The following is a 24,253-nucleotide window of genomic DNA, read 5'->3' on the forward strand; positions in this document are numbered from 1 at the left end:
ATATTGTATCATTTATCTTGAATGTATCATAGATAAGCTGCTATATAACGATTGCCACTTCAGATAGCTGTGAAATTAGGTGATTAACTAGTTGTTACTTAACCTTCTAATTTCTGTATAAGTCTAATTACATGAAATAGAAGTTGGGGTTTTGATTTTTTACTTTGCTTTTCTGTTTGGAGTGTCATTGTAACTACTGCAGTGTAAATGATGGAAAATAATTGCATATGTTAAAAAAATTTTTAAATAAACAAACATTAAAAAAAAAAACCCAGAAATAGACAAGATCGCTAAACTCCTGCTCTAATTCAAACCCTTTGTGCTTTTTCTTATCACACTCTCTTGAGGCATTGACAAAGATGTTTTGCAATAACCAGAACATTCCAACCTCCAAACCAGAAAAGCCCTGATAGCAAAGGAGTACCTAGAAGACCACACCCCACGGGGCCCCTTTCTGTCCCAAGATTAGAGGCTGAACACTTAAGACCCCATCCGTGCTCGTGTGCTCTTTGCCTGTGCTCCTATAAGTACCTATCTGAACCTCTCTCTACAAAACTCTAGGTGTCCATCTTGCTGGTGAAGAGGTTGTATGTTAAGGTTTGAGTCTACCACCTCCCCCAGTGCCAGCACCTAAAATAAATCTCTCTCTTTTCCAAACCTTCATCCCTTGAGCTACTGGCTTCTCTTACAAGGAGTATATCCAAGTTTGTTCCACAACTGTTGGCAAACCCAGCCAGGAGCTGTGCTCTCAATTTCCTCAGCCCCGTCAGAATTCCCCTGGATGGAGTAATGGCCATGGCAGTGCAACAGGGCTCACCTGTTTATTTCCCAAGTTAGTGGCTATGGTAGGTCAATTGGTAATAAGACCACTATTACAGTTCACTCATTAATTCAGCTAACACTTACTGATCCCTCTTATATGCCAGGTACTACGAATCACAGTGAACAAAACACACAAAAATATCAAGCTTACATTCCAGTCAGGCACAGAAAAGAAGAAAAATATAAACCAGTCAATCAGAAAGTGCAATAGAAAAAATAAATAAACCAGAGAAGGAGGATGGGAAGGTGAAGAATGCAGAGGGGGGGAGGGGAGGCACAATCTTAAAGAGTGAGGTCAGGGAAGGTCCCACTGAGAGCCTGATCTTTAACAACCCTTACTGAAGGGGATAACACCTGAATGATAAACGGGAGTAGTCCATCCACAGTGCAGTTTGGGACATAGCTTGGGGTGTCTTGGGCCACCCAAGTGGAAAGGCCATCAGACAGATTTGGAGGTAGGATTCTGGTACCAATTAATAATTCTTGTACCAATTCAGATGTGTGCTTTTTTTCCTCCACACCACCAAGCCATTCTCCAACACCAGCTGGGTGTCCTATAAATTCAATTTTCACACTGTTTACCTGGTTAAGGGCTTGGTTCTACAAGACTCCCCACATACACACATACTTCACATGCCAGTCACAAGTACATGCTCTCACCTGTGTTTCTGATCAACCTGCTAGAAATTGAAGGTTCCAACAACCCACTTCTTGAATTCTATTAACTTGCTAAAATGGCTCATAGAACTCAGAGAAACCCTACCATTCAATGGCTTATTGTGAAAAGACATAACTCAGTCTCTCCCTCTCTCTCTGCCCCTCCCACACTCATGTTCACTCTCTCTCTCTCAAAATAAATTAAAAAAAATAATAACTCATGTACAGCCAGATGGCAGTGATGCCCAGGGCAGGGTGTGGGTAAAGAGTAAGGAGCTCTCATGCCCATCACTTTCCCTGAATCTTCAAGTGTTCACCAATCTGGAAGCTCTGCAAACCCCATCCTTTTGGGGTTTTATGGAGGCTTCATTACATAGTCATCAATGACTGAATCATTGGCCAGTGGCAACTCATTCATCTCCCAAAGCCTTTCCTCCCTGGAGGTCAGAGCAGGGGTGGAGGTGGAGGGTTGGGACTGAAAACTAGGTATAACAGAGAGGAAACTAGCAAGTCCTGTTTGATTAATGTGCTTCTATTAACTGTTTCTGTGGGCCCAACTAACATTTGTTGCCAAACATTTATTCCTTTTTATTCTTCCTGAGGATTACATTCCCTCCCTTTGAAGTTCCAGACCCTAACCATTCTCCTTACTTCAAGATGACATACATAATCTCAATTTGCCTATCTTTGGAATGTCCATGTCTGTGTGGATTCCTCATACATAGAAAATTAAATTTGATTTTCTCCTGTTAATTTGTCTCACCAACTTGATTCTTAATTCAGCTAGAAGAATCTAGAAGAGGATAGGAAATTCTGGTTCCCTTACTGGCCTGTAATTACAATTGTAGAAAGAAAATATTCCAATATATCCACCAAGCCTCTTTTTTTCTATAATAGTGTGTATCACATTATTATTCATTATGGGGGAAGGGGGAAAGCCTGTGAATATAGGCTAGCATTGGAAAACAAATTAAGCTATGGAATGAATAGTTGAGTAGTTACTGATAAGTAAGATTTATTTATTTATAACTTACACTTTTTGTTTGTTTTTGTTTTTTTATTTGAGAAAGAGAGGTCTTTCTCTCTCTTGAGAGAAAAGCATGAGTGCAGGAGGGGCAGAAAAAGAGACAGAGACAATCCCAAGCAGGCTCCACACTCAGTGGGAAGTCCAACAAGGGGCTTGATCCCAAGACCCCGGAATCATGATCTGAGCCAAAATCAAGAATCAGATGCTCAACCCATTGAGCCACCCAGGTGCCCCAAGTTATTTATTAGTAGATAACTTTAGCAATTTATATACTTAATTGATAGAGCAGAGCTTTCTTTTTTTCCTTTTATAGTTTATTGTCAAGTTGGTTTCCATATAACACCCAGTGCACATCCCAACAAGTGCCCTCTTCCATGCCCATCACCTCCCTTCCCCTCTCCCACTCCCCCATCAGCCCTCAGTTTGTTGTCAGTATTCAAAAGTCTCTCAAGGTTTGCCTCCCTCTCCCCAACTATTTTTCTCCCTTCCCCACCCTCATGGTCCTCTGTTAAGTTTCTCCTGTTACACTTATGAGTGAAAACATGGTACCTGTCCTTCTCTAGAGCAGAGCTTTCAAAAACAATTTAACACATGAAAAATGTTCATGACATAATGACAATGCAGAAAAGCAAGACTGAATTACAATTACCAAAAGTAAACAGTACACAAGTGCATTCACATGGACACAGTTACAGTGACACGCGCACACATAATTTATCATCTTTATAGTTTTCTTCATTTTCTCATTTGTTTTTATACTAAATATGTTGTACTGATTGGATTAACAATCAAAAAACTTTTATTTTCAAATATGGGGAAGAGTTGGAGAAATCTGCTCTTTGCCTTTTAAAATAGGTTTTACTGAGGTGCCCGAGTGGCTCAGTGGGTTAAACCTCCAACTTTGGCTCAAGTCATGATCTTTTGGTTTGTAAGTTTGAGCCCCTGTCCAGCTCTGTGCTGACAGACAGCTCAGAGCCTGGAGCCTGGCTGGGATTCTGTGTCTGCCTCTCTCTCTGCCCCTCCCCTTATCATGCTCTGTCTCTCTCTCACAAAAGAAACAAAAAGAAGTTGTTTTGAATCAGGTTTTTCCTCTATTGATGGTACTTCTGTTTTAAAAAATTAAGAGCAGGCTAGAGGTCAGGGGAGAGAAAGGAGAACAAGGGAGGAAAGGAGAAAGACTGTGGAGGGAAGGGAAGGAAGCTGTTCCAGATTAAAAAGAAAGATGGAAGAGAAACAGAAGCAACTATTCCCAGCAATCAAGAGTTGCCCTCCTCAGTGTGGCAGAGGTGGCTGCAATCCCAGGCCTGAGAGTCTCCTATGATTCTCCTAAGATTCTTCTGGAGGAGGCTCCCTGTGGTGATCTAAGGCTGACCTCACAATCACTCCTCATTGTACTGTGCTTCACTTTACTGTGTTTCCCAAACACTGCATTTTTCACATTGAAGGTCTGTAGCAATGCTGCCTAGCAGGTTCACTGGTGCCATTTTCCACAGCATTTGCTCCCTTCATGTCTCCGTGTCACATTTTGGTGAGTCTCAAAATGGTTCAAACTTTTCCATTATTTCCCCATTCTTTATGGTGACCTACGATCAGTGATCTTTTAAATTTTTTTTTAATGTTTGTTTATTTTTGAGAGAGAGAGAGAGACACACACAGAGTGTGAGCGGGGAAGGATCAGAGAGAGAGGGAGACACAGAATCCGAAGCAGGCTCCAGGCTCTGAGCTGTCAGCACAGAACCCTACACGGGGCTCAAACCCATGAACTGTGAGATCATGACCTGAGCCGAAGTCGGACACTCAACTGACTGAGCCACCCAGGCACCCCAATCAGTGATCTTTAATGTTACTGTTGGAGCCTGAAGGATGACTGAATTGCTACAATTTCATGGTAAAACTTGAGAAGATAAAACAGAGGAGAAACTGCTTCTTACGAATGAGTAAAGAGTGATTTCTTGAGATGGAATCTACTCCTGGCAACGATGCTGTGAAGATTGTTGAAATGAAAACAAAGGACTTGGAATATTACATGAGTTTAGTTGATGAAGCAGCAGCAGAGCTTGAGAGGATCGGCCACTTCTGAAATTCTACTGTGAGTAGAATGTTACCAAACAGCATTGTCTGCTACACAGAAATCATTTGTGAAAATAGGATTGACATGGATATGGCAAACTACATTGTTTTATTTTATAAAATTGCCACAGTCGCTCCAGCCTTGGGCAACAATCACCCTCATCAGTCAGCAGCCACCAACGTGGAGGTGAGACTAGCAAAAAGATAATGAATGACTCATGGAAAGCTCAGATGACAATTAATGATTTTAACAATGAAGCACTTAAAAAAAATTTTTTTTGATGTTTATTTGTTGTTAAGACAGAGAGAAACAGAGCATGAATTGGGGAGGGGCAGAGAGAGAGGGAGACACAGAATTGGAAGCAGGCTCCAGGCTCTGAGCTGTCAGCACAGAGTCCGACACGGGGCTCGAACCCACAAACTGTGAGATCATGACCCAAGCCAAAGTCAGATGCTTAACCGACTGAGCTACCCAGGTGCCCATAACAAAGCATTTTTAAATTAAGATACATATATTATTTTTTAGGCATAATACTGTTGCTCACTTAATAGACTACAGTATCATGTAAACATAACTTTATATGTACTGGGAAACCAAACAAAATTATTTGACTCACTTTATTATGATATTTATTGTGGTGGCCTGGAACTAAACCTGCAGTATCTCTAAGGTATGCTTGTTTCCAAAATAAACAATAGAGAAGAATCTCAAAAACATCAAGACTAGTGGGGGAAAAAAAGCCAGAGAGTCTATATACCATAGAATTCCATTTATATGACCTTGGAAAAAAGACAAAACTAATCTATAGTGAGAAAGTAAAACAAAATCAGTGAAGCCTTTGTGTCTGGGGGTGAAGGCCCAAAATGACTAGGAAGGGGAATGAGGGAACTTTCTAGATAATGGTTATATTCTGTACCTGATAGGAGATGGGATACACAGGGCTATGCATGTGTCAAAATGAGGTAAATGTCACTTCAGATTTGTACATTTAAGGATAGGAAAATTTTACAACAAATGAAAAAGCTATAAATAAATATTGACCTCTAGTTCATGTTATTCATGCATAAGTGTTTAGAAGTGAGATATACCAAGGACTTTAACTTACTTTGAATGTTTATATATTTGAGAGAGATGTCATGTGTGTGTGTGTGTGTGAGCAGGGAAGGGGCAGAGAGAGAGAGAGAGAGAGGTTCCCAAGCAGTCTCTACACTGTCAGTGCAGAGCCTGACGCAGGGCTTCATTTCATAAACAATGAGATCATGATCTTAGCTGAAATCAAGGGCCAGCCACTTAATTCAGTCACCCAGGTGCCCCAACTTACTTTGAAATGCTTGGAAACAAGACAGTTTGACAGATGAAGAGAGAGATGGATAGACAGGCATGTGATAAGTACAATATTACTGCTAGAATCCAGGTGGTGGGCATATAGATGTTTGCTATATAAGTCTAACTTTGTTGCATTTGAACATGTGCATAATACAGTATCAGGGAAAATGCATCCCCCTCCTGAATTCCCCACTTCACATCAGGCCCCCTCCCTCCTCATCTTCCCCTCCCATATTCCCTCCCTTTCTTACTTCCCTTCAGTATCACAGGTCTCTTGGCTCCTATTGGCAACAATATTTTCACTATGTTCCAGGAAAATCAGGGATAACACAGAGCATGGGCCTGGATGGCTCCCAGTGTTAAAGAAGTATTATTCTGAGGCTTATTAAAATGTTATGGAAGACATTACAATAGGGGTCAATATTATCCAAATAAGAGAGAAAGATTGAGCTCAGCTATGAAGACAGAAAGAACAGATGGGTATTTACAGCCAAGGTTGGGGGGCAGGAGGGGGATTTTTGCTACACTGACCTAACAGGACTCTTGCAAAGGACTTAGACATCAAAGGTAGGGTAGATGAACTTGAAGAGGGTTAGCAGGCCAACTGGGCAAGACCCAGGCTTAGTGGAGAGGCAGCTCAGAGGAGCCTCACTAAAGCTGGGCCGGTCCTTGTCACTAGGTCCAGCTTCTCTGTTATTGGCAGGAAGGGGAGTCAGGGAGCACCATGGAGAGGGCAGGGCTGCCCTCAGTGGCTTCTGAGGTCAAGATCCAATGCCCAGTGCGCCAGTTTCAGCACTATCCTGGGCAAGATCAGGAATCCCTCTGCTCCCCAGTGCAGATTGCTAAAGGAACTGGAATTTAAGTTTGCACAAACACTGAGAGCAAAGTCAGAGCAATAACCACACCATGGATTTCAAAGGAAACTAACCACCCAGAAATGGTAATGGGATTGCTCAACTGGACTCAGACCCATCCTGTTTTCCTGATGGCCAGGGCTGAGGCCCAGAGAGACTGCAGAGCACCCAAGGGTACAAGCCACCCCTAGTGTACCTGGACTCCCTGTCCCTGCCCCCTCCCCCTTGGGTGGTGCTGCAGACAACAGAGCTTCTCTGATAAGTGTGCTCCTTGTGAAATTAAATGGTAACTTATAATGTAAAGCAATGGGGAATGTTTACATGGTGGACCCTGGGCAAAAGCTTCCAAAAGATTCTGTCCCCTTATTAAATACAAAATAGATATTTGGCCACTGCACTCTCTCTTGCCTCTTTCTATAGGGGCTGCCAACAGGCCTTCCCATGAACATCACAGTTTTATAATGATATGACATCAATCCCTATCAGAGCCCTAAATGCTTTATACCACATTTTAATAGCAAGTTTTAGAAGCTCAAATGTTTAGAAGCTCAATTCTTGACCAACTTGATAAGACCACTTGCCACTTTAGGTGATGTTTTATTCACTTGGTCATTTATTCACCATAATATTATTTAATATTTACTTATTATTTACAGAGAATGTTACTCTATCACTTAATTTCTTTTTCTACTAATTCAGATCATGGGATCAAAAGCCACATATGTGGTCTTGTGGTAAAAAGGGTTTTTTTCTCTTCATCTGGCAGAAGGGAAACATGTTTGCCTCCTGGACACATGTGCTCTTTCCTCCATGGTGCATGGGTGCTGGAAGGCCCATGCCTCCATCTTGAGGACATATTTCTCTCTGGGTCTCTGCTAGCTTATCCTTGAAAGCTGTGGGCTACAGATGAGGGCTTGGACTGCTCCATTATTTTAAACTGGGCTGAAGTAGCACCACTAAGACTTGCTCATCTCTGTTGGTTCCAGCCCTCAGACACCACGGTTAATAAAGTAGCCCGCTTCTCCAAATCTGTTACATTTGCCCAAGGTCATTCAAACAGCTGGGGCAGGTGTGCATCTTTCCATTTCTTATCTGATGTACTGCAGGTTGCTCTGGTAGCTTCTGTGGGCACTCTATGCTAGGTTAGAGATATTGCACTATCAAGATGCCCACCCTTCCTCGTGTGGCACATGCCAGAGTCCTAATACAGCATCAGAAATAGGCAGCATAATGGACAGACAGCAGCATGTATTAAGCCACACACAACCTTCTACCACATTCACATCTGCCACCAAGTTCTGGCTATTGGGGTAACCCGCATTTCCTTCCTAATGACAAAAGATGAGACATTTCAGCCTACTCTCTGTGCCACATACCCTTCTAAGACTGAAGGCCCAGCTGCCTGGCATGGATGGGGAAATCATGGTGAGAGCCAATCCGTACCCTCAGAAGATAGCCACTCATGCTTAGAAGTATCTGGCCAGGGCAGCCCTTTCTTTCCCTGCTCAGTGTATCTCTTCCTTTCTGTATAACTAAAAATGCCTTTGACCACTTCCTGCAGAGGATATACTGGAGCCAATATCTATACAGTCCTGAACTGAGGGTTCTGTTAACCTGCACAGTCCCCAGCAGACCATGTCCTCTCAGTGTCTTTCCCTGATCTTGGCCAGACTTCTTTTCCTTTAGGTTTCAGCTGAAATGCCTCTTTTCTCCAAGAGGTTTCCTTGGCCATACTCAGTAGCACCTTTCTCTATCAATCCCTTCTATTTCACTTTCAACAGAGCACCTATCACACCCTGATCATAATTCCGGATCATTGGCCCTACCCCCCCCCCCACACACACACCCTAAACTTGGGCTGTGCAACATCACAGCCCACATATATTTGGTCATGGGATGCTTGAAATGGGACCAGTCCAAATTGACACCTGCTCTGAGTGTAAAACATACATACATGATTCCAAATACTTAGCACACACACAAAGATACACATATATAAAATATCTCATTAAACAATTGCCAGTGTATACTGAAATAATATTTTGGATATATTGAGTGAAATAAAAAATACTAAGTTTACACTCACCTGCCTTTTTACTTTTAACGTACTGTAAAATGCAAAGTCACACATGGTTCACATTGCATCTCTCTTGGGCGGTTGCCCTCTGATAACAAGTACAAGGCTCACTAAGTCCATCCTCCATGTATAAACCTGAGATCTTGTGGCCAGAGAGAAGTCCCAGAAAGATCTGTTGGTTAAATAAATAAATGAATTCTGAAAAAGATAACCTGATGACCTTTTCCCAAACAAAGGTTAATTCATTTATGTTTTGCAAAAGAGTTCCCCAGAACAGAACAGAGACAAGCCCTTCCTTAGTCTCCCTCCGAAACCTCCCCACTGCTCTGGGGATTCCTAGACTTAGATGCAATGCTCAACCCCCAGGAAGCCAGAAAGCTATTTCTCCTTTCAAAGGAGGCAGGGCTGAGGGTTACGAGCACTGCAGGCCCTCGGAGGAGTGACACCTTCTGCAAGACTACGGTGAGCTAGGCTTGGGAGCTCTCCATCCACGGTAGAAGCAGGGCTGGCTCGATTGGAGCTGGACTCGGGGACAGACCAAATGCAATAGGAGGACCTAAGTGGAGGGCTAGAAGCTGGGGGGGAGGGGCGGGGGCGGGGCTCGGGGGGCAAGGCCAGCACTCTGGAAGGGCGGGACTTAAGATGGAGGAGAGACGCTAAGAGGAAGGGTGGAGCCCCGGGGAGAGAAAATAAGCTTGATCCGGGGAATAAAGCTGGGAATGCGGTCAAAGGGGCCGGACTCAGTCTAGAGGGCTGGGACTGGCAAGGAGGAGCTGGGTTGGGGGAGTACAGGAAGCGGAGGCAGGACCCGGGAGCAGGCAGAGGACTTCCGCGGAGGAGGGGCCCCAGGCCCGGGGGAGGGGTAGGTGACGGAGGCAAAGGCGGAGCCGGAGAGGGCGGGGAGGCCCGAGGGTGGGGCTGAAGGAATAAAAGAGCGGCGCTTGGGCTCAAGCTGTGCGTCTTTTCTGGATCACTCCAGTCTGTTACCTGTGAGCTTTCCAGCACATCATGGCCGGGCCCCTGCGCACCCTGCTGCTCTTGCTAGCGGCTCTGACCCTGACTCTGGCCCTGGCCGTGAGTCCCGGGACCGGCAGGAGGAACAGCAAGTCTGCAATGGTGGGCGCCCCGTTGGACGCCGACGTCAATGAAGAGGGCGTGCAGCAGGCGCTGAACTTCGCCCTCAGCGAGTACAACAAGGCGAGCAACGACGCGTACCACAGCCGCGCGATGCGGGTGCTGCATGCCCAAAAGCAGGTGAGTACTGGCCGGGCTGTGGGGGCGGGGCGGCCCTGAGCAGAGGGCGCGGCTGCCTGACGTCACCCGCCCGGACCGGGTCTGCCAGCCCAGCTTCTTGGAGGGGTCAGTCTCCGAGCCCAAGCGGTTGGGCGGGGACTACAGACGACTGCCTTGCATCTCTGAGGGCGGTGTCCCTCCTCTCTCTTGTCCCTCACAGCCAGCCCTTTGCATGCGTGTTACAGAGAGTGCCAAGGACCCGGCGGCACACTGGGTCACCCCCATGGCCTTCATTTCAGGTTTCAAGAGCCAGCCTGGCAGTCAAAGCCCCTGGCCAGTCCCCCTACCTCCATGCCCCAGCCTCACGGGACACAGGGGCTCAGTGTGAGCTGTCAACTAAATGACCATGAGCAAAGGAAAATCAGACCCCACACCCAGGTGCCCTCCTGGCTTTGCCACTAAAGGATTTTTTTAAAGCACCCTTTTCCTTTTAATTTTTGACGTTAACTTTTCAGACTTACAGAGCAGTAGCAAAAATAGTGAATAAACTCCTTGTAGATTCTGTAGCTAGATTTATTGTATGTTAAAATTATGCTATTTTGCTTTCTACTAGGCACATACATGTGTGTACGGGGATACATGCACCTCTTTGTGTATTTCCTAGAAAGAAGGTTATTTTCTTATGCACCACAATAACACTTCGGAAATCAGAATCAACACTGACAGTTATCTAAAACATAGACCTTATACAGATGTCACTGGTTCTCCCACTGATGTCCTGTGTAGCCCAGGACTGCCAGGTCATGTGGTGCAGGCACTGTCTTGCAGCCTCCTTTACTCTGGAGCAACCCCTCCATCTATGACTTTGGCATTTTTGAAGGGTTCAACTAGTTGTGGTGCACCCTGGGGCTCAATTTGAATTGGCCACATGTTTCCTCGAGATGATTAAGGCCATGTGGAAGTGTCCTGTTCTTCTCCGAGCCTCTTCTAAGTAGGTGCCACTAACCTAACCTGGCCTCCATGTCCTCATCTTGCAGTGGAATTTGGGGCCTACACCAGACATCCTCCCTCAGCACCCAGAGCTTGTCAGCAAACACAGATGGGTCAGTGAGCTGGCCTATGGTACCCAGTGCTTCCCAGAGCAGAGAGTCTGGCATATGAATTTAAATCTGCCTTGAGATCCTGGAGGAAAGGCTCCTCAAGGTCGCTTCCTCCACAGGTCACATCCATGGGAACAGCCTGTTGGGTGTGCCGTCACATTTCCCACCCTGATATTGCCCCATCATTGCCAACATCCAGGGGTAGTGAGTGGATTGCTTCTGACCCCTGCCTCTGCCAGCCTGTCCTGGAGTTCTGATCAGATAAAGAACATAGTCATGGGAGTCCAGAGAGGGGTAGGAGGGAGTGTGGAAGGGGAAGGGACACTGTGGCACTGCAGCTCTGTGTTTATCCTCTAACGAGGGTGAGGATTTGGGCCAGCTGTCCTGGGGCCCATTCCAGAGCAGAATAGAGCCTCACAGCAATGAAAGCCTGGTAGTGCATGCCAGCATTTAGGGATCATGGGCCTTCTTTTGAAACTTAAGAAGGTTGGCCCAGAACAGACCATTTCTCCTCTTGCAGTGGTTGGCTGGCACTGTGTCCTTTGGATGGGACATGTGCTCCCTGTTCACTAGGTTCCCCCCAGCCTACTCTTCTCCAGTGTGACACTGGCTTCACGCCACAGCTCACTGGGGAAAGTGACAGCAGAGGGATCATGGGACCTGCCTGTGGTTCTACCAGGTAGGATGTGGAGCTTGGTCTCAGGCTCCCGTGTTTCTCCAAGCTCTAAGGAGTCATGTCTGTGAGATTCCCTGTGTGAGGACAAGGTTTGCTTCTATACTGTAATCTCGAGTGTAAAAGACAGGCAGGTGTGTGACACACTTTAGAAATATTCCCATCAAAAATTGCACTTCAAATGTAGACATTCCAGGGTCAGTGTTTTATTGGCCTAAAACATGTATGTGTGTGTCTGTGTAATAGAGAGAGGGAGGCATGTCATTTCCTACTGTGAAATAAACAAACCTTTGTTACACTGAGATAATATGAATATCTATGGGGTTGCTCCTCTTAATTGGAATTTAAGCTTAATTGCACCCATCACATGACTACCTTTCAGAACCAAATCCACTCTGTTTGGTCCAGCACAGAACCCTCACTGTGGGCTTAGTTCCCTCCCTGGCTCCTGGCGCTGGAGTTTATTAGCTGACCTGTGCTGGCTCCCCAGACTGTGCCTTCCCTCCTGAACCCGGTTAACAGAATTTTGGTCCCTGGCCTCTGACCTCTGACTTCTGTCTTCCTGCTTCTCCTCCTGCCAGGCTGCCTGAGGCCTTCCGGATCCCCTCTGTGAACTAGTCACAAGCAGGGTCTGGGCACAGCAGCTTAGCCAGCCCTTAGGAGGTGGCTGTGGTTTTCCAGGGTACCTGCTTTGGCAGCAGTGAATGCTGGTGTGAGGCCCCGAAAGCAGGAAGGTAATTGTGTGGGAAATTGGGGGGTGTTGTAAACAAATCCTGCTCTCCCGGTCGGTATGCAGGTCGTGGCTGGGATGAACTACTTCTTGGACGTGGAGATCGGACGAACCAGATGTACCAAGGCCCAGCCCAACTTGGAGACCTGTCCCTTTCATGACCAGCCACACCTGATGAGGGTATGTGCCTGGAGGAGGCAGCCAAGCATGGCAGTGGGGTGGAGTGAGCCTGTGCCTGTGGGATGCATCATGTGTGGGTGCTGGGGGGGGGGGGGTGTGCCAGTGTTGGGTGCATGGAGGACATGTGTGTGCACGTGACTATTTGAGTTTGTAAGTGGGTTTTAACTGGTGAATGGGGGCACCGTGTGTGGTGCAGGTTGTTGTCTGTGGGATAAGGAGCAGCTGTGGGGTGTTTGCTGGAAAGACAGAGAAAAAGAAGAAGAGAGGTGACCCTTTCCTTAATCTTAGCCTCAGCCACTTGAATGGATTAGAGGGAATCAGAGGCTTGCTTGTAAGCAGCCAAAACCTGGTGCTGCCGTGCTCACCAGATGCTTGTTGCCCTTCTGGGTCTTGGCCTCTGGGGAGGGCTGTATACCCCCTTACCTCCCCCTATTCCCTGGGGCTTTCCTGTGTTTCCTGAACTCTAACCCCAGCCCCTGGATCCTTCTCTCGGCACCCGTCCTAGTGCTGGCCTGACCGGAGGTCAGGGAACTTGGGGGCAGTCCCTGGTCCCTTGGGGGCTCTGGAGCCTACCATAGGCTGCTCCTTAAAGGGATATGCAGGGAGAATGAGCTTGTGGAATCCTGCTGATTGGAGGTAAGGGACAGGATCCCAGTCTCTTGGAGTTAAAGGATGAGCCTGGTGACCGAATGATCACTGCAGAGCCCTGCTTAGTGTGCTGGGGCTCTGCAAGGTGGGGGTTGAGACTCCCACTACCATTCCATACCTGTTCCGACATCTCGAGGCTAGACTTGTTCCTTTTGCACTGTAACCCTAACTATCTCTTTCTTTTCCCTTTTGCAGAAAACGCTCTGCTCTTTCCAGATATACACTGTCCCCTGGCTGGGCAAGACATCCCTGGTGAGGTCCAACTGCCAGGATGCATAGAGGACCCTGTTCCAGGCTGGTTGCTCTGGCCTCTTTCTCCCACTCTGCTCCCCCTTGTAGAACTCCTAAGCCTTGGAAGGGTGGCCCTGTCCACGTGATGTCCCCTCAATGTGCTGGTCCCAGGAGAAAATAGAAAAGGGTTCTGGGGCATTTTTTGAACAGCTAATTGACTGTAACACCTTTCTTTTAACTGCTTTCCAAATGTACCAGTATGTAGTGTACTTGTTCTGCTCTGTCTTCATGAATAAAAAGTAACATTGGCTATCTCTTGAGTTATTTCCTGTCTTGGGAATATATATTAAAAAAAGGTTTGGGAAGTGTCTTTATGAAGAGTCCCTAGTCCCACTGACTTTAGAGGACAGGCAAGGAGTGGAGAGCTGACAGGTTTCCAGGGGGAAGCATGCTGCCACTTTTTGGGATGATTGAATCAGTAGCAGGCTGGGAACTCAGCCCCTTAGCATAATGACTCCTGGTAATCACAGAGGAGAGGAGGGAAACTAGGCTGCTGATCCTGGAGATTTGGCTGCTGTGTTTGAAAGGAATTCAGATGGTGAGCAGGAATGGGCAGGAGACAGGGCTCAGACTGAGCCCATAGCCCAGGGCCACCCTGAGCAGGGATCTGCCAGGTAATAGATTTTAACCACATGTGCTGAGCCTCACACTTCTGGGGCTGATTTTCACTGATCAAGTTCTCTACAGACTAGACAAATAATGATTTATATCTACCTCTTTCCACAAAAGGCTACAAGGCACCTCCAGGAAATAGAGACAAAGTGTTATGTGTGTCTGTGTAACTATTAGGGAAATACCAATCAGAATCGAGGTCAGAATCCAGAGTGAAATGAGACTGAAAGCAACATCTTCTTCAGATACAGTGCAGGAAGTAGTTTGTAAATGGTTTTATACCATGCCCATATTCTGGGGTCCCATTTAAAATAAGTCCTTGTGTAGTAGAATTTCATATAACGGATGTAGAATTGAAACCATAAATGGAGGAGCGCCTGTGTCGCTCAGTTGGTTTCAGTTGGTTGAGTGTTTGGCTTCGGCTCAGGTCATGATCTCACGATTCGTGTGTTCCAGCCCCACATCAGGCTCTGTGCTAAAAGCTAGCTCAGGGTCTGGAGACTGTCTTCGGATTCTGTATCTCTCTCTCTCTCTGTCTCTCTCTGTCTCTCTCTCTCTCACCCTCCCCTGCTCTCACTCTCTCTCTCTCTGTCTCTCAAAAATAAATTAAAAAAACAAAGAAACCATAAATGAGATTGACATAGAGTGGGCTTCCTTCTTATTCTAAGGACATTGTAATTAATAGGGAATGTTACCCTTAGTTCACCATCATTCTGTAGTCTAATGGATACCTTAGGACTCCAAAATAGAAACAATCTAATCCTAAACAAAAGAGAACTAAAAGCGTACCCCACACCCTGCACTCTCCTTGTATTGACCATTTCCTGCAAAGGAGTAAAGCCCTCTCAAGGGGCTAGTAGTTCTGGGGCCATGTTCCCCAAATCTTCCACACACAGAGCAGCATGAATGATGATCTGGTTGGTTTATTGCCATGAACAAAGAAGGTGAAATGACAAAGGGGACCCACCCACATGGCCCGAGTCCTGGCATCTCAGGGGTGGCTGCAGCACCCGGCAAGGGTAGAACTCAGCACAATGCTGGGAATGAGTGGGGACTGTCCCCATCCTATGTGCCTCCTCCAGGTGACTAGGTGGGCCCCAACAAGATTGTGTGCCTTGTCTCATGTCCACCATTGTGGAAGAAGATGCACAATTGCTAAGAGAATCATTCAAAATGGTTCACAGTGCACATTACCTGTGCACCACTCTCTTCTATTAAAATTTTCTGAGCACTTGTCAATTACAGTTGGACCACCTGGAACATATCCTTCCACTTTGGACTGAAATAGAGATACTGTGACACCTATTTGCCAAATGACTAATCATGTATGAGGCAGTAAGTGTGAACTCTGCCAGCACCAATCATAATTCTTTCAAAAACAAATTATGAAGCCATGGGTTTTTGCTTCCATAATCCTGCACTCTCAGTTCCAAGTTTGGAGCACACTTTGGATTTCAATGCCTCTGTGTCTCCTTAATTACAATCTTTAAGACCCCAGATAAATGCTTTGGTTGCTTTACAGTCTCTTCTTAATGGACACCACACCTAAGGAAAGGGGCTGGGATCAGAGAGACAAAGCACTGTGCACAGGCCTCAAGAGGTAGAGTGTGAGCCTAGGCTTGGTCCCTGTGGGGTGCATGGACTTGGGCATGTGTTGAGAAGAGCAGATGGTACACAGAAGTGGTGCCCTGGGGATGAGGGCTCCATGCAGGTTTTCCCTAACTTGGTGAAGTATCCTGGGTTTAGATGCAGGCACCACGATGAATTGGTGATTTGCTGTAAAGCCATCCCTTTGTGAGCACACTTCTAATTCTCTTTTCCTTACGGAAGTTGGGGGTAGGAGATGGCGAGCTGTACACACAGCTTGGCTCACCTCAAGCTCTCCACACATTCTCTTGCCATCCAGCCTTGTGTTGCACAGCCCACACCACACAAGTGCAGGTTGGGGCACCCTAGGTGCCCCAAGGGGATGGGCAGGCCCCTAGATGCCACAGCCCTGAGGCTCTGGGTGAAGTGGTGTGATCAAAAAGGCCCTATGACCCAACATCACATAAACCAATGTGTCTAGGGGTGGAAGTACAGCCCCTGCAACTTTAATCTGCATGAGTTTTTATATTTATTTACTTTAAATATAACTGTTAAGTATAATTGATGTAAAATTACTTACATAAATAGCGTTAGCATAGTGCTTGGTTATGAGCAAACACTCAGTAGGTTTTTTAACATTTTTCATTGATCTAATTACAAATTGTGGTTTAAATCATGGCATCCATAATCTCTGACACTCCTTGCATTTAGAGGTGGGGTCTGTGATTTACATTATGACTTGGAAACATCATCAAAAATATGTGACTGAGGATTAACCTGTGAACTGGACCCGGGCACTTGGGTCCTCACCCTGTCCCCTGTCCTTGGAACATGAGTTCCACTGGCCTTTTCTGCTCCCAGAGACTACTCTAAGGATACAGTCTGGAGATGGTGATGTGGTGCTGAGGCCATCTGGATGGTATATGTAACTGACACCAGTTAGGGTCTCTTTTATAAACTTTTAAGATTTGCCAGGTGGGTGTGGGGTCCATTCATCTAGGTGCCACCTGAAAGAAGCCTCATAGGTGAGTTCCCTTTTCTTATTAAAACTACAGTCTATTAACCTGGAGGGACCTGCTTCTTTCTCTGCCTGGTCCTGCCCTCTGAGTACAGGGGCAGTTTCAGATTACACCAGGAAAGCTTCTAAGAGGGTTGTGAACCACCACTCTAGGTGAGTTTGTACAGACTTCAAGTGAAAACTGCAGAGGAAGTGACCCTCTGACCTCCAAGGCAGGATCAGAGAAGTTCCCATGGATCTGCCAATGTTTCTGGACACCTGCCCTGTGGGAAGCCAGCATCACTGTAAAGAGCTTGACTCCCCAATTCCTTCATGTTGGAAATGACCCCTGCAGGTGCCCGCTTGGCATGCCCCAGCTGGGCTCCCAGCCAAAGTCGGTATCACCTGCCGGTTAAGTGAATGGGTCATCATGGACGTCCAGCCCAACTGAGCTCTTGGATGACTACAATCCTGGCTGTCATCTGACTGCAGTCACATGACAGCCCGAAAGCAAGAATTACCCACCTGTTCCTTCCCAAATCCCTAGTCCACAAAACCCTGAGCAAGAGGAAATGGTTGTACCATACCTCCAAGTATTAGGGTGATTTGTCACACAGCAGTAGTGTCTGGGACATACCCATGTGTGTGGTGTGGTGTGTGTGTGTGTGTGTGTGTGTGTGTGTGTGTACACATATACACATGTATATTGAATGGGGTGAAGCCCAGGGACCCTAGAACCAGATGCCTAGGTGAAAATGCCATTGGCTGTGTGACCTATATAAGCTCCTTACTCTCTCTGAGCCTCACTTGTTACCAGCAAAGGGACAGTAGGAGTCCTTCCTCATGGGATTATGGGAATTAATGTGTTTATGTCTATAAAGCACTTTGAACAGCTCAGTTTGCTACATAAATGCATATTTTTATTCCAGCTAAAATGTTAATAGCTTTTACTTATGTGGTAGGGTTTAACATCATTTTTCAAATGACATATTTAGCTGTGTGTGTGTGTGTGTGTGTGTGTGTGTGTGTGAGGTTTCCAGAAACCTTTTTTTCCAAAAAGCCACCATTGTATGGCAAATTCCCATAGCATCCTGTCAGCTTCTATGTCTCTTTCCTAAATCTAGCTGGGTTTATTTTTCCTTGCCAACTACTCTGTTTTAAATAGAATATTTTAATATCTGTTACATAAAGACCATTCTCTTTATTCTTTTCTAAATTTTCTTTCTGAATGCTTATTTATTCTTCTTGATGAAATGTGTTTTCAAGCTCAAATAGTAGAATTACTGTGTTTTGAACTAGGACTATATTGAAATTGTATTTCAATTTGAGGGAAAAAAGACAAAATTTAATATTTGAGCTTTTCACTTTAGAATGTCACATACTCTGCAATGTATTTATGCTTTTACTATGTCCTCTGTTACTATAAAGTAAGTTTTTATGCATCTTTCATATTTCCTCTGAAATCCATGCTGAGGTATTTTGTATTTTGCCAGGAATATTTCCCTATTGTATCTCTCACCAGTCACTACTAAGATAGATGAAAATAATTCATCTTACCTGCTTTCCTTGTATCTTGGTGGCTCACAATTTATAGACCCTTAGATATTTGGGGTTTTATGGTCTATCACTGCCAGGAGATGAAGGACAGGAGTGAGCCGCACAAGGTGACAAGTGACAAGTCCTGTTAGAAAATGCAGTGAGAGGAAAAGGCCAACCCTGTGCCAAGCCTGCAGGCCCCAGCTAGAGAGACATGCACTGGGAGACAGTAGTAAAACCACCCATTCCTTTTCATTCTTCTCTGTTATGCAAACAAACATACATAAAACCCATTAGCAGTGCCTCAAATGATAGCCAAAATAAGGAACAGATTCTCTCCAAATCACCTTTATCTGTTCTCTCACCCTTGGCACTGGAGCTCCCAGTGGGTAACCCCAGGATCACAGCCCTTGAAATATTCAGCCCAGGGTCAGATATACTCAGGGGTCATTTGGATGTCAGCCAGAGTGTCCAGCACCCAAAAGCCAGATAAGGTGTGTGTACATAGTCTCAGGTGTGACTGCACATGTAGTCACGTGGAGACCTTGAAAAATACTGTTGCCTGGTGCCACTCAGAGAAATTCTGATTTAATTCATCCAGGCTGGGGCCTGGGCACGAGGATTTTGTAATATTACCCAACTGATTTCATCAAGGAATCTCTGAACTGTAACCCAATTTGACTTTCAGTCAAAATGCAATTGTTCCTAAAACATCTGCAAAGGGCAGCAAGTGGAGGTCCTGTCTCAGGATAACACCTGCCTCTAAACATGCCTTTGGTGCCGAGTATCTCCCCAGATGTATAACCCCGCCCCCTTCTTGATTCCCAGTAAAAAAAAAAAAAAACACAAAACACACACAACCAAACAAAACCAAATGAAAATGCCCTTCACCCAAACTGTGTGTTAGGTCACTGAACTTTGTGCAGATTTCAGGCAGCTCAGCAAGTTTCTTGATATCCTCAACCCCAGCCCTGGCATCCCTGATTTTACAATGCCCTTGGCCTCACTTCCAGAGGTGGTTGTCATTTGCCCTTCATCCTACAGAGTCACTGACCTTATTTGTCTCACTGATTCCTCTTTCCTTTAGCATTTTCTATTTGTCCACCATATCCCTTCCCTCCAGACCCCTCAGCAGGTCCAAACCCTCCCTCTGCAAGGCAAAACACTTCAGCCCTTTCTGGATTTTCCCACAGCCATGAAGGTGTTCAGAAAATAGAGGACTTCCTAGTGAACAGGATCCAATTTTTTTGTGGGGCATTTTTAATTATAAAGAGCATATTTCCCTTCCTTTTACCCAAATCTAGGCCCCTGAGAAATAGACTAAGAAAAATGTCCATGTTCCCTGAATAGTTACTAGCTGATAAATGGTACTGAGACTGTTGGCCCCACGGGCTGTGTGCATTACTTACTGGTCACACTACCCACATGAAGGCAACATCATCAAATAATCCCTGAGGTTGACGCTGACTCACAAGCCAGCGAATGCCTGGTTCTTATAATAATGATGGTAAGGCAGTCCTTGTGGTGATGCATCCTCCTTCCCTCTCACTCCACCAGTTTTCAGAGAAACAGACTCTATCTTTTAGGCTATGGCTTGGAGAATCTGATCTTGGCTAAAGCAGTCAGAGTAGCCAATCTCCCCCAAGCCTTAGTGACTGATTTAAAGATGGCATGTGAAATATGGCCGTTTGTAGCAAAGTGGATGGACCTCAAGGGTGTCATGCTAAGTGAAATAAGTCAGGCAGAGAAGGACAGATACCATATGTTTGCACTCATAGGTCTCATAGGAGAAACCTAACAGAGGACCATAGGGAGGGGAAGGGGGAAAGTGAGTTGGGGAGAGAGAGGAGCACAAATCATGAGGAACTATTGAATACTGAAAATGAACCGAGGTCTGAAGGGGGAGGAGGATGGGGGGAAGGGGTGATTGTCATGGAGGGGGCACTTGTGGGGAGAAGCACTGGATGTTATATGGAAACCAATTTAACAATAAACTATTATAAATTAAAAAAAAAAGATGGCATGTGACCCAAGCCTGGCCACTTGCAGATCATGAGACTTAATGTTAGAATTTGTTTCTACTATTTAAGAAGCAAGCTCCCTCTTTTTTGCTGGGCATGAAAATGAGAGATAGGAGGTTCAGAGCAGTTGTTTGAAAATGAAGCAAATTACGGGGGCATCAGAGCAGAGTCATGAGTGCCTGCACCAAGCAATGCCTGATGTCAGCCCTGCCTCTGGACATATTGGTTATGTGGAAGAGTTCTCCCCCTTCTTTGGGCCTCTCAGCTTGGGTTTTCCAGCACTTGTTATCTTATGAGCCCTAACTGATAAAGCAGGCAAAGACTGAACTCACCATTCGTCAGACCATACAGTCCTGTGATATCTCTTGACTGTTTTTTCTCAAAGTGGAGAGACTGCAAGACTGAAACAAAAGTCTTCCCTGTTAGTGGCCTTACAACGGCAATAGATCAAAGGCCAGAAACCTAAAACAACATTGGGCCTCCCCCTTGCACCCTCACAGGGGTCCATCATCAAAACGTTGGCCAAGAAATCAGTGTCTATTTGCCATCAACTGAGACACTACCCTTGTAGGAGGGTCCTCAAGATAGACCACTTCCATGGTTGATGGCACTCTACTGAGAAATTTTCATGTGAAGTGTCACTGGTTATTTGCTTAAATGGTTAAAGGCAAACTAAAGTTAAAATTAATGGAAAACCTGGCAAATTCTGGTAGATAGGGGCTATACTCCCTACTTTAAGCCCACTTGCTCCAGAGCCTTCTGTGAAAAGTAGCAGAAGCTGGCCAAGGGTAAGAATTCCTACTACAGTCAACTCTCCTGGATGTCTGCCTCTAGTATCCAGTCAAGAGGAGAAGGCAGAGTTTCATGTTGTCCTTTCATTTCCAAGTTTAGACATTTTCTTGTGAATCTGGTTTATGGATATCCATCAGTTAATTATCATTTTCTTTCCCAAGGACAACTATTGCCTTCTTATTTGTTTTGTTTTGTGTCCTGAGAATTTGGCTTATCCGCCATCAGGTTAGAGACCCCCAAAATAAGGCTAGGCAGAAATGTGGGCTGTACTCCATTTGCAGCTAGGGTCCTGCCAACTGTTGCCATCTCTCAGAGAAATTACCTAAGCCTTTCTTCCTTTTGGCTGTATTTGGGCTCTAAAGCTTGGGAGGGTAATATCTTTTGCACCCTCCTTGAGCACATCTCTTATATCCATGAGGTTGTTCAATACTGCCAGGATATTTCCTGTTTGTCCCAAATGAAATTTAGCAACATATTTGAAAGAATTTTTTTGAAATAGCTTTATGGTCAGAAGTTGGCCAGATTGGAAGCTAATACTTAGTTTTTTTTGAAATAGTTCTATGGTCAGAAATTGGCTGGGTTAGAAGCTAATATTCAGAGGCTGATACAAAATTTCTTTTAGGCCCTCTTCCCTCAGCTAAATGAAGCTGGGTACCTAGGGGAAAGAAAGGCATTCCAAAGACAAATGGCTCTAAATATAGAACATAGGAATTTCTTTATTCCCATTTTTGTTGAGGATTGTAAAAAAGCAAATAGAAGATGATATTGTTAAATGGTTGGCTCAGCTGCTTGATAGCATTCAGGTTGCAAACCAATTCTTTGAGGAATTACACCTGTCTTATTTATAAATTGAGTTTTTAGGAAAACAGAAATGCAGCTCTAGAATTCAAAGCCCACCTATCCATTTTACCAATAGCAACCCCCCTTAATCTCAAAAAGCTTATAGGCATTGTAAAATATCTGGACTTAGGACACAAAAATCCTCTTGCAGTTACTTGCATTAGTTTCCTATGCCTTTGAGATATAAATTTTCTACCCAGTCTTTTCTAGGAATGTTCTATATCTTTGAAGTGTAAATTTCAGGTAGTTAATTCTTATCAGAGGGGAGATAAAGGCTAGTATAGGCAAATATATTTGCAAATTTTTGCCACAAATATTACTGAAAAGCTTACGCCATCTGAGGAAGTAGCCTTAAATTATTCCATCTGCCAGAAACACAGTTTGGAACCAACCATACTTTTATAAAGTAACAAGTCTGGATTATTGTACCTGTTTCATGGCTAAAATTTTGAAAAGAAAACTATAAGGTCTGTTTCTGTCTAAATTTTTATCTATGCATGTTATAGATCTGTGGAATTTTTGTACCTCCAAATGATATTGTCAACGTTAATTTGTAAAGAGCTCTATTTAACTGGCTTAAAGAAAACTAAGTGCTCTATAAATTAAGTATACTCTATAGGGAGAAATATACTCTCAAAATTTTTTTCAATAAAAAGTAAAGAAATATGTTCTCAGAAATATATAAATTAACCCAAATGTTTTTCAACTTCATGCGATCTAGAAAATTTTCAGTAAATAACAGTTAGTTTGTTGGTTGGTTTTATTAAAACAGGTGTGTCTTCAGAGTTACCAGCATTAAATACAATGTGGACATATAAATTTTGTTCCACCTAGGTTCCTAGGAGTCAAATAGGCTCATGTTGTACCTATCAACAAAATCAGTGAGCATGAAAGATAGTTTAAGATAATGGTTAACAGTTTAGTGTTTCATGATTTTTCTTTGTAAATAAGCTATGCATTATTGAGAACAGGTAAATTAGATATCAGTAAGATACAAGTTTATAATGAATTTTTCAACTGTGCTTATTATATATCTACTTAAAAGTAGTTTATAAAATGTTTTTGGTAACTTGAAACCTTAAAGATACACTAAGTGAAGTTAAATGATGGATATTCATTGAATATCTAGATATCTTCCAAGTAAGACAAAATCCTCAAATTTTAAATATTGAACACAAATTTATCTACTTTTGATTTATTACAAAGGAAGTAAATAAATTTGGGTCTTTCAGTAAACATGTATGCTGCCACATTGAAAGTTTTACTATAAGGAAGCATTGTGAAACGTATTTATAAATTTGCCAATCCACAGACTGCTAGTGTAACCCAGAGTACACAATTGCTTACATCTTTGTTTTCAATACGAATTAAGAATTATAAAGATTAAGAATTCTAATAATCAGGAATACCTGGGTGACTCAGGTCCAACTCTTGATTTCTTAGGCGTCCAACTCTTGATTTCAGCTCAGATCATGATCTCAGGGCTCCTGAGTTCAAGTTCTACTTCAGGCTCTGCATGGACACTGCAGAACATGCTTGGGATTCTCTCTCCCTCTCTTTCTGCCCCTTCTTGTCTGTCTGTCTGTCTGTCTCTCCCTCTCTCTCTCAAAATAAATAAATAAATAAACATAAAAAAAAAAGAATTCTAACCAATTAAAACTTCTTAGAAATAATGAGTGAAATGAAATAACTATAGAGTCCACTTTCAGGCAACAAGCTTGAGTGGTGCAAATCTGACAAGACAACAGGGGCCAAAGAGACCCAGAACTAACACAAACAGGCTCAATAAGCCATAAGCCCCAGCCAACCAAAGGACTACTTAAGCAAGCACACTTCCTAAGTTTACCAAAGAAAGAAAATTCCATAAGTCCTGGCCTGTACTTCCTTGCTTCACCCTATAACCAAATCCTTTCACCACTGCTTCCTCCTGGCCAACTGTCTCTCCTTTTCTGTCCTGCCTATGGCTCCCTTGAAGTGTTTTCAGTAAACATTTATCTCCTTTGTTCTGCTTTCAGGTGAATGCTCTCAAGGCCTGTGCCTCTGGCATCTACCTGATCCAAGTGCTCCATTACAACTGTGTATGAAAAGTAGGGAACTACAACTATTTGTTTTAGAATAAGAAAGAGGAAGGAAAACATAAATGGAAATAAAAGAAGTTGTAGAAGGTTTGTGAAAAAGA

General features: G+C 44.3%; 1 protein-coding gene across 1 annotated transcript; it reads left to right on the forward strand.

The window, feature by feature from the left end:
* The first annotated feature begins 9,759 nt into the window (after positions 1-9,759).
* On the forward strand, positions 9,760-13,941 carry LOC115275167 (cystatin-C-like). The gene is made up of 3 exons (XM_029918798.1): positions 9,760-10,088; positions 12,637-12,750; positions 13,594-13,941. The coding sequence occupies exons 1-3, from the start codon at positions 9,843-9,845 to the stop codon at positions 13,675-13,677; spliced, it is 444 nt and encodes a 147-aa protein (XP_029774658.1). The 5' UTR covers positions 9,760-9,842; the 3' UTR covers positions 13,678-13,941.
* The last annotated feature ends 10,312 nt before the right edge of the window (positions 13,942-24,253 follow it).

The sequence above is a fragment of the Suricata suricatta genome, chromosome 12 (assembly GCF_006229205.1).
Source record: "Suricata suricatta isolate VVHF042 chromosome 12, meerkat_22Aug2017_6uvM2_HiC, whole genome shotgun sequence".
Classification (NCBI taxonomy): domain Eukaryota; kingdom Metazoa; phylum Chordata; class Mammalia; order Carnivora; family Herpestidae; genus Suricata; species Suricata suricatta.

What these genes read in the sequence shown, in the direction of transcription:
- LOC115275167 (XM_029918798.1), top strand. Translation starts at nt 9,843, where the DNA reads ATGGCCGGGCCCCTGCGCACCCTGCTGCTCTTGCTAGCGGCTCTGACC. An exon ending in TGCTGCATGCCCAAAAGCAG is followed by an intron (nt 10,089 to 12,636) that starts GTGAGTACTGGC and finishes GTCGGTATGCAG; the next exon opens with GTCGTGGCTGGGATGAACTA. An exon ending in ACCAGCCACACCTGATGAGG is followed by an intron (nt 12,751 to 13,593) that starts GTATGTGCCTGG and finishes TCCCTTTTGCAG; the next exon opens with AAAACGCTCTGCTCTTTCCA.